The sequence below is a fragment of the Lygodium microphyllum genome, chromosome 20, assembly GCF_053477565.2.
Source record: "Lygodium microphyllum isolate KBCC chromosome 20, Lygodium_microphyllum_v1.1.10, whole genome shotgun sequence".
Classification (NCBI taxonomy): Eukaryota; Viridiplantae; Streptophyta; class Polypodiopsida; order Schizaeales; family Lygodiaceae; genus Lygodium; species Lygodium microphyllum.
The window spans coordinates 102,789,935-102,799,100 of NC_141154.1; the positions used below are offsets into that span (position 1 = coordinate 102,789,935).

The 9,166-nt window shown below is 42.1% G+C and overlaps 1 protein-coding gene and 1 pseudogene across 1 annotated transcript; both read right to left on the reverse strand.

Moving 5' to 3' along the window:
- Positions 1 to 2,807: 2,807 nt before the first annotated feature.
- On the reverse strand, positions 2,808 to 3,744 carry LOC148019186 (vesicle-associated protein 4-1-like). The gene is made up of 3 exons (XM_087701314.1): positions 3,712 to 3,744; positions 3,277 to 3,371; positions 2,808 to 3,000 (listed from the first exon to the last, which is right to left on the reverse strand). The coding sequence occupies exons 1-3, from the start codon at positions 3,742 to 3,744 to the stop codon at positions 2,808 to 2,810; spliced, it is 321 nt and encodes a 106-aa protein (XP_087557440.1).
- A 33-nt stretch (positions 3,745 to 3,777) lies between these two features.
- LOC148019187 (putative methyltransferase PMT26 pseudogene) lies at positions 3,778 to 4,966 on the reverse strand (annotated as a pseudogene).
- Positions 4,967 to 9,166: the final 4,200 nt, after the last annotated feature.

Below are 9,166 nucleotides of genomic sequence, written 5' to 3' on the forward strand. Positions count from 1 at the left end.
TTAGTATTTCTTACTCCATCCTATAGTCTGGGAAGGTAGTCTTTTCTTTTTCAAGCTCTTGGAGAGCGGCCCTTTTGTCTTCTGTTGGCTTTTGGAGTTGTCTTTGAAACTCCTTTATCAATTTATCATTATCTTCATTGTGGTGCATGGCCGGAGGCACCGAAGTGGTTGACATTTCTAAGTGAGTTACCTTTGACCTGTGGAGTGACTCTGTGTTGGCTGTTGGTTCTTTGTTCCTACAAGGGGAACTCCTTCGTTGGATGCAGGTGCAATTTATTGTACTTTGCTAACAAGATACTACACCCATGCCATGATATTGCTTTTGTTGATTGCCCTTTCCCTGCAATACCCTGTGTTGAGCAGATTGTTGTTGGGGATAGGACAACTCGTGGGCTTGGTTCGAGCAGGGCTTTACCTTTACCTTCTGCCACCCATCACCCTTGAGCATGCTTCTTCAGCTATTGCAATAGCACTTGGCACATCCTCTCTTGCTAGGGTCATCATTACCAATTCCTGAGATTGGAAGGGTTGCTCCATGGATCTTCGAAAGGCCAATGAAATCTCCTCTTCCTCTTGCCTCTTTTTGTGCTCTTCTTCCAGCCTCTCTAACTCCTCCTCTACCCTTTGCAACTCTCTATTTTCCTCAGTGTGGTGGTGCAATTTTTTCATATGGGGATTTTGAGAGTGATCTTTTTTCTCCCCCTTTGGCTTGAAAACTCTGAGGCTTTCTGCTCACAGTGACTGTCCTCTTGCTCGAGGTTTCTTGCAATCAAGATGGTTAGATGTTCTCCTCTTCATTTTAATGATTCTTTCCATGTTGTCATGTTTCTCTTTGTGGGTTTCTTCCTCCCCCTATTCTCCTGCTGAAAGAGAGATGGTTGGGCTTACTGGTGTGGGAGAGCGATTCTCCTCATGGATTGGTGACGGCTACAGGGTCTCCTCTATGACTTCTCTTTCCACCTCCTCTAGAGCTTCCTCGATAATAGCCATCAATACTCCTCTAGATCCTATGGTTCAAGCCTTGGAGGCAAGTTTTTTCCTCTCAAACTCTGTAGTGGTAGCTGGAGACTCTTCTCTCCTGCCACCCTTGGTACTATGGCTAGTATCTTTGTCGAGGTTTGTATTTTTTTCCAGATGTAGACATTCCAATTCACCTTATCAAGGGCATTGACTGCAAGGATTTTCAACAAGGATTCATATGGGCATTGTATCTTTGACTTGAAAAAAGTGTGTGGACCATCTTAGCTTGTAGCCAAATGGTGGGGTTTGGAGGAATATTAGCTAGGCTCATTCCATTGTTGGTGTAGACCTTTCTTTTTTCCATCCCTAGCATTTCATACACATCTCTATTGGGCCTCTTCTCTAGCTTCTCTGCTAGCCCTAGTGCCTTCTTTACGATCTCTTTGGACTAAGGGAAACCTCCACACTTCTAGATGTCTCATCTTGTCAGATAGTCACCATGCCACTATTCCTTTGGACATCAAAAGTCCTTAGGAATTCTATACATTTACTAATCTATGTCTTGTCCCATCTTTTCAAGGTACTTGGTAAGGTTACATCGCTCTATCATCTTTGCCACCACCTCTTTGGATGTCACAATTCCTTTCAAATGGTGAAAGTTGCAATATTTTAATTGGTTGAATGCTCGAATCTCCATAGCTAATCTATATCTTCTATGTTCCTCCTCTGAAAAGGGGAGCTTGTTGGATTTATCATGTTATCCTGCCATTTAGGTTCTTATCGCCACACAATATCTCATAGTTAATTTTCTTTAAAGGGTGTCTCTTGCATGGAAAGTAAGATGACTAGAAAGATCAGTGCTCGAAAATAAGAAGTTTCATATTATGAGGAATATAACCCACAAAATAAGAATTCTCAACTGAGAAATCCACACATTCATTATTTTCTTTTACAATTCAATTCCTTTTGAATTTTCATCCATTACTTCCCTTTCCCTCGGAAAGAATGAAAATTCTTCCTAGGATTGTGGAAATCAAGGTGTATGGGTATTTAGTGCATTTGTGGTGCGCCTTACTTTCTCAAGAACCAGTTGTAAAACTTGGGGTTATATTCAAGAGTTACATAACAATCCAAATCCTATGGCCGCATGCCTACTTGCATGATGTACGTCAATACATCAATCAAGAGGTCACCTGAGTTGAGCCCACTTGCAATGTGGAGTTCCTCCTCTGTTAGAATCTTATCCAAGTATTGGGGAAGCATGACATTATCTTCTAATGGCCGATTCATGGTTACAACGACCAACACTCTAAATGAGGTGGGGCCACATAGGTCAGGTTTTACTCAAAAATTCTTGATGGCATGTCATTGCTCTGCATGGTCATGATTTAGTATCCCTCTTGGGCCCATGAAAGGCGCAAATCATACCACTTGCATAAGAAATTGGACCCAGGTGTAACGATGTCGAAGGGTTTGTGAAAGCAATGTCGCAACCACAGAGGACCTTGACTAATTTCAGGATAGAGGATCAATCATACATATAAGCAAGATGAGAGGATTTGTATGTTGTAATAGATCCGCCAAACTCCCAACAAGACCTCATCTTCACAGACATGTCACCAGCAGTTGCAATCTGACTTCTAAGGTAATGTAACTGTTCAGCAACAAGTAAACTGAATGGTCCAGGGCCTGTGCAAATTCAGTCTACTGCCGTGAGTACAGCAAGGGAAGATACAAGAGGCTGGAGTGGAATCACTGCCCATCTATGAGAAACATACTTCAGTTAGCCAAAGATTTCCACTTTGGGTCTATCCGGGATAGCATCTTTCAGGAAGCAGAAATGGTTATCATCCACAGACAGAAATTTCAGTTTTTAGCTTCTCAAGTTCAGAAGTAGGATAATCGGGATCGAGGAATCTAACACATAAGATTTGTTCTACAACTACAAGGTCCTTCTGCTCATCAAAAATTTCAGGAGAGAATTCAACTCCTTCAACCATCTTTAAGCTGACAATCTTAAACTTATCTCTGATCTGCTTTCTGTGCACTCAATCAGCATGCTGGATGAATTTTACAATCGTTGTAACGATAGATTTCCCAGGTGAAAGAACATCGCTAGGAGGTCGCATAAAACAGGTCTTTGGAGCTGTTGTTTGGAATTTGAAAGCAATCGGTGAGCGGCTGACATTTTTGATCCTCACAGCACTTGTGGCCTGTTTTCCTGGTTCACATGGGAAGTAAAGCTTCTTGTCTGGTTTAAAAACTGAGCCTGCGCTTGTGCAGAGACAGAGCTCTGACTACAGCTCTAACGAGTACTGAATCGCTAGAATTGTCATGTTGTTGTAGGTGAATGCCTGAATTGCAGACTTCTGTTCAGATAGGTGTTTGTGATCATGGTGTCTCTGCACCACCTGCATGGAATCCCCAAAACAAACCACTATTTACAACACTGTGGGGAAAAATCTGTGAAGATGAAGAAGAGGGAATCTCTGGACCCTGCGTCTTCAGGATGAAGGTAAGGATCAATTAAACTGTCTCGCAAGGTCTCGAGAAACTATTCCTCGCACGTCCATGTTGACCTGCTATATGTACCCAGAATCCCCAAAAACAGGAGCGACCCCCCTCGTCACAGCCTCCTTCCATGCTTTTTCCTCCGTTCTTCTCCAAATTGGCTTCCCTCCCCGAACCAGAAAAGCCCCCTTTTTAGCCACTCTTCCTTTTCATAGCATACCACACGCAGCTTTTACATACTGAAAAGCGGCCTTCACCTTTAGCAAATGTCATCCGAATCTCCCAATTGAGCAACTCCAACAGACCTCAGACTTCCTCAATCACATCAGCCGTATCTCTGATTATCGCCCACCCCTTTGGCCTCCATAGACGGTCCATCTCCACAATAGTAGCGGTGATGTTGCACCTCTTTTTCAGCTTGCTGAACAAGTGATCAGCATGAAGGAGATTGTAAGTTCTGGGATAGGAGCTGAAAGACTCGCACCAATCATGGTACATTCCAAATAGACCACGGTAAAAAATTATCGGCAGTGTATCTGTTGCTGAATCGAACTCTACAACATTCATCACCCACAGAGGTCGCGGTTTTAGTGCCGTTGAAAATTCCCCATATACAGCCCTCATGTCCATCACATTCCTGATTTTCTTCCAATCAATTCCCAATCCTGTAATGTAAGACTTCTGGATAACATGCTGCCAATGCTCGTAATCAGATTGAAAATGAGCTGGTGCCGCTTTGCCATATACTCCCTTCTGACCTTCCAACCATGTTGGAGCTATCTTGAGCTGCTCGGCCACTCCAGGGTCATTCAAGACCGCGCACATCCTCATCAGAGGGTAGCTTGTGGATGCAGGCAGTCATTGGTACATACCATGCAGCATCGACTTTATCATCTAGATTGCAGATAGGAGGGAAATTCTTTTCCCAGTTCTCATAGCAGGAGTTTGTCATTGGCTTTTGAAAGACAGCGATACCAATGCCCGTGGATGAATCTATCGCGTTCGCTACAAGGTCCCAGCATATTGCAGCTGTTAAAGTCACCATTTCTTTCCATATAGCGACGTCTTCCTCGAGTTTCTAGTAAACTGGTGTCGCGGACCAAACGAAATATCCTCCTGGCCTCAAGACTCGGTTGAGCTCCAAAAGTAGCTTACCACCTTCAATATGCCAAGCTACTCTGTACCACGTGCAATGGATGACATCATACACATTACTAGGAAACACAAGCCTTTGAGTCCCCATCACTGCAGTAATGGCAGGGATTCCATGCTCAAGGGCAAGTTGCACTTGAGCCTCATGTTCATCCTTTAGAGCAAAGGACATGGTCAGCACATCCTTCTCAAACATGAGTCCTCCAAAACTTGCAACACCGCATCCCAACAGCAAGTAATGGATCCAAAGTTGGCATTTGTAAGAAAAGCAGGCTTGAGGTTTCCAAATTAGAAACTTTACTGAAAATTCACTGGTCTTCTTGAACTCCCTTGTCGATACCATTTGTATCTTCAGCATAAGCAAACAACTTGAGAAGCTCGGGAAAACCATACTCATTGCAGATCTAGAACCCATTCTCCTTCTAAATTGTTTGTAACAAATATCAGATTCAATCCCAAACAGCGCTTGTCTCTTCTGTGAAATTGAACATGAACCAACTGAAGGCAAAATGTTCAAGCAAAGCAAAGCACAACGTCTAAGTATGTACAAAGTAACAAATGTCACACACACAACTTTTTGGTGGATTTCACACCTCAGATGCGCAACAGTACGACAAGGAGTTGTTGGAGTTTAGAAAGTTCCTATGATGGCATGGAAATTTTACTTTTTCGATAAGATGTGATCAAGCTTTGGTTTTTGGCCTTTTCTCTTGAGATTTCATCCAATCATCTCATTTGCAATAGTGAAAGTCTTAATAAAGATGAATTCGTATTCTTTCCAAGAACACGATAAGGAGCATACCTCGTTTGCTATAGGCTCATCAAGTAGGCCTAGGTCTACAAGTTTATAACTTCTAGAAAATATTGTAAAAGTTGAATCCAGCTAGTGGATACATGTAGCCAAGTCATCCCTTATGTCCATGGCCATATTGGATGCCACTTCAAGAATGGATCCTCATGGTTGTGGTGGCTTAAGGTGTGCTGGTGGCTTGGGCTTAGTTGATTAGGACAAGTTGATGCATGGTGCTTCCACTTGAAGATTCTTAGTGGGTGTGGCAAGCTTGGATTGTGAGGTTTGAAGTTCAATTGACAATTTGTCATTAGGTTTTGCGGTGGCGATTATCTTATAGTCCTCAGAGCGGAGCTTGCTAATGAGTGGTTGCTCGTGGACTCTTGGTTGAGCTTTCAGTCAATAGACTATTTGAGCACTCCAGGATTGAGCACCCTCTCTTTTAGTTCTTCTCCTCCCCTGTTTTCGTTGACATTGCTGAAGCTTGGTTTTTGGGGCCTAAGATTAAGGATTAGATGTAGCATTCATGAGTTTAGGCAACCACACTAAGGTGTTTTCCTCATAGTATCCTTGGGCTCGCAGTAGGGCTTTTGGAACCCAACCTTGAACCATCACATGTGCACTACTAGGAGCTCTACTCCACTATTTAGGTTTAAAGCATGACGCATGGAAACTATGCATTCCCAATACTTGATATTTGTGAAATTGTGGTTTATGATTAGGAAGCCACTTGAGTGTTTGGACTGTGGTTCATTGATGCGACTAGGTAGGTACCATGGGAGCACATTGGGATGTACAAGTCCCTTTCTTAGGGGGGTGGACACTAGGTTTAGCTACTAGTGGCACTACAGGTTTTGAAGCAACTATGGTGTCCTAAGCCATTACTATTCTGATGTGCCTGATGACAAATGGGATGCACTGTGAGTCATATTCCACATTATAATGAACTTGTTTTTTGAACACTCGTCCCAAGAGTGTCTCCTTAGCAAGCACCTTGCTTGTTGGGTAGCACATAGAAAACGAAAGGTAGACTCTCAGTCTCGATAGAAACCATCGGCTTGCATTTCTCCAAGAGAGGGTAGTGTTGCCCTCCGAATGGGCTTAGTTTTGCATTGGTTGGTTGCAATTGGAGTTGACCCATGATGGTCCAGTGTTGGTGTTTTAAGATATTAGTGTCCGCTTCCTCGTCAATTAGCACATCAAGGGTGTATACCCTTAGGAAGGTTACGATGATCCGCATGTAGGTTGGTGCTACTGCCTCCTTATCCACCTCCTCAAGTTTTGTGATGGTTGCAATCCTCATGTTCAACAGTGGGTCTATCTTTGGAGGTTCATAAAGTGGATGTGATGGAAGGTAGTTCTTTCTCATGCGACTTCCGTTGAAGAGACCTATATCCTATCCTTCTAGGGTGTCAAGTTTCACATTCCCCGTTCTAGTGACATTGTGAACCTTAAAGGGTCAAAATCCCCTAAACTTCATTTTCTGCTTGTGCTCTTTGACAGAGTATAGCAAGACTAAATCTCCTTACCCAAAGTCTCGTTGCTTCACATATTTGTCAAATCAACTCTTGCAGTGTTCCTTTTCATAGATTAGAGCATGGGTTGCAATGAGATGATGTCATAGGGGTTTTAGTCCGAAAGAGCATTGTCGGAGGGGTTTTTGTCAAAAGGTCGAATCCACTAGGGATTAGAGGTAGAAGGAAGTAGAGATAGGAGATGGAAGAGAAGAAAGAGAATAGACAAGAGGTAAACATGACAAAGACAAAGCACAATGAGCTGAAGCAATATGTATTAAAAGAACCTAAAATCTTTGCACTACTCAGAAGTAATCTCTAAGCATTAGATCTCTTGGAGCTTCTTTGTAGAAGAAAACGTGCATCAAAATTATAGCTCCTTCTCTACTGCTCGGAACCCAAATCTGATGGTTGCGTTGGCTTGGAAAGGGGGGGGGGGGGGGGTAAAACCCAAGGACACCTAGTCACGGATCTCCTAGATCACTCCTTCTTCCTCTTTCACTTTAAACTATAGCTTTCAGCCTGTTTACAGCATTCGCGACGCGCATGATTTCGCCAATCTTTCTTTTTATGAAAATCCCATAACTGGCTGAAAAAGCAGCTTGCTTTTTGCATGCCATCCTAATCTAGAAGCTTTTTTAACTTTTTTGGATTTTTACAATAAATAATATAAAAAATAGAATAAAATTATAAAAAAATTTAGTATTTTTGGATAATCCTTGCTACGGACACTAGCACTAATGACTCAAATCACATTGACTATTTAGATCAATAAAGAAGTCGGATGATGATGCATTCCATGCTTTTTCACACTGTGTCCACGTAGTGGCACGACATCCACCCCCTTTGGACCTGCACATCCTCCGGTATGTGCCACCAATGCACCACCCAGATTAAACACCCATAGCATCAACTTCTTGCTCATTATGCATATAAGAAAGCATCCCCCTAGATCATAGATCAAAATACTCGGCATTTGTACAACTCTTGAGCCATACTTTGTATCCCCTCTAGGGTAATAAGGCCTTGGGTGCATATCATACACTAGAGATTGTTGAATCTCCATATACATGCTATCAATACACCCATCAACAAATACATAACAATATGCCTGCTCTTTCAAAGTCCATCACATGGGAAGTTGCTTTTGATAACCTTTTTGCTCCTCATCCAACATAAATTGAGTCTCACTTACACTCAACACATTCTCAGCATCACCGAAAATAGTAAAACAATCCATATCTTGAAGCATCTTTGGTTTGTCTATCAAGGCCTTTGATAAAGCATATGAAATAGTTTCCAACTGTGGAGCATCATATCTAATGTCCTCTAATACATGCATATCCTCAAGCTCATGAACTGTCTCATAGGTAATAACTTTATCCTGCAAATCATGTGTGTCCAACAAGTCATCAATCTCCCTTTTACTCCCTGCATCAAGTAAAACATGATCTTCGTAAATCTCTTCAGTTACATTAAGAAAATCTATAGATGCAATGGATGAATCTTCCAGTACAGGATCTTCCAAGGTATCCATAACTATCTCGATATTAGACTGTAGCTTATATCCCTGTTGTTTGTCCTCTTGCTTGCTATCATGTTTCTGCTCCTACAAAACTTCTTCCATAACATGCTCGGGAGGTGGCTGATTTGCAGCTTTAGGCTGATCCACACTTCTTCTTGTCATTATTTTAGATGTCCCTACATTATCTTAATCTCTTTTTCATTTTTTTTCCACAAGTACATCCATGTTTTGTACCTTTGCTAAATATGCATACATCGAATATGTATCTATCGGTGATTCCTAACCAGTTATGTCACGAATGTCTGGCCCTGCATGAGAGATTAAGATTCAAAATTCTGTATACCTCCCTTTCCAAAATTCAAAGCAAGAGGCAATCCTGTTTCTTGTGCATGGATCTTCCCATCTTTCCAAAAGATGATTTGTCATGCCAAGGCCTCCTGATAGGCAACGCAATCCTTTCTCTCATGCTACAAATTGTCACACCACATACATCTCTTTCTTGGCTTAAGGGTTGCTGCCAATCCCCTTTTCTCTTATCCTTTTTCATCCAATTTTGCAACCTTCAATTGAAGATCCCGCATGCTTTTGACCAATTCATCTAAGACATCTTCCCTAATAGAGGGAACAATAGTAGGTACATCCATAGGGTTAGCCACAAAAGTAGGTGACTTACTGGATATATCAATTGTCTTGCTCGTAACAGTGGGCAAGCTA

Excerpts from the sequence above, each read along its gene's own strand:
- LOC148019186 (XM_087701314.1), bottom strand. The coding sequence starts at position 3,744 with ATGACATTTGCTAAAGGTGAAGGCCGCTTTTCA. Across the intron at positions 3,372-3,711 it reads AAGGTGAAGGCCGCTTTTCA|GTGGTGCAGAGACACCATGA; the intron begins GTATGTAAAAGC and ends GATTCCATGCAG. Across the intron at positions 3,001-3,276 it reads ATGACAATTCTAGCGATTCA|AAAGCAGATCAGAGATAAGT; the intron begins GTACTCGTTAGA and ends TTGAGTGCACAG.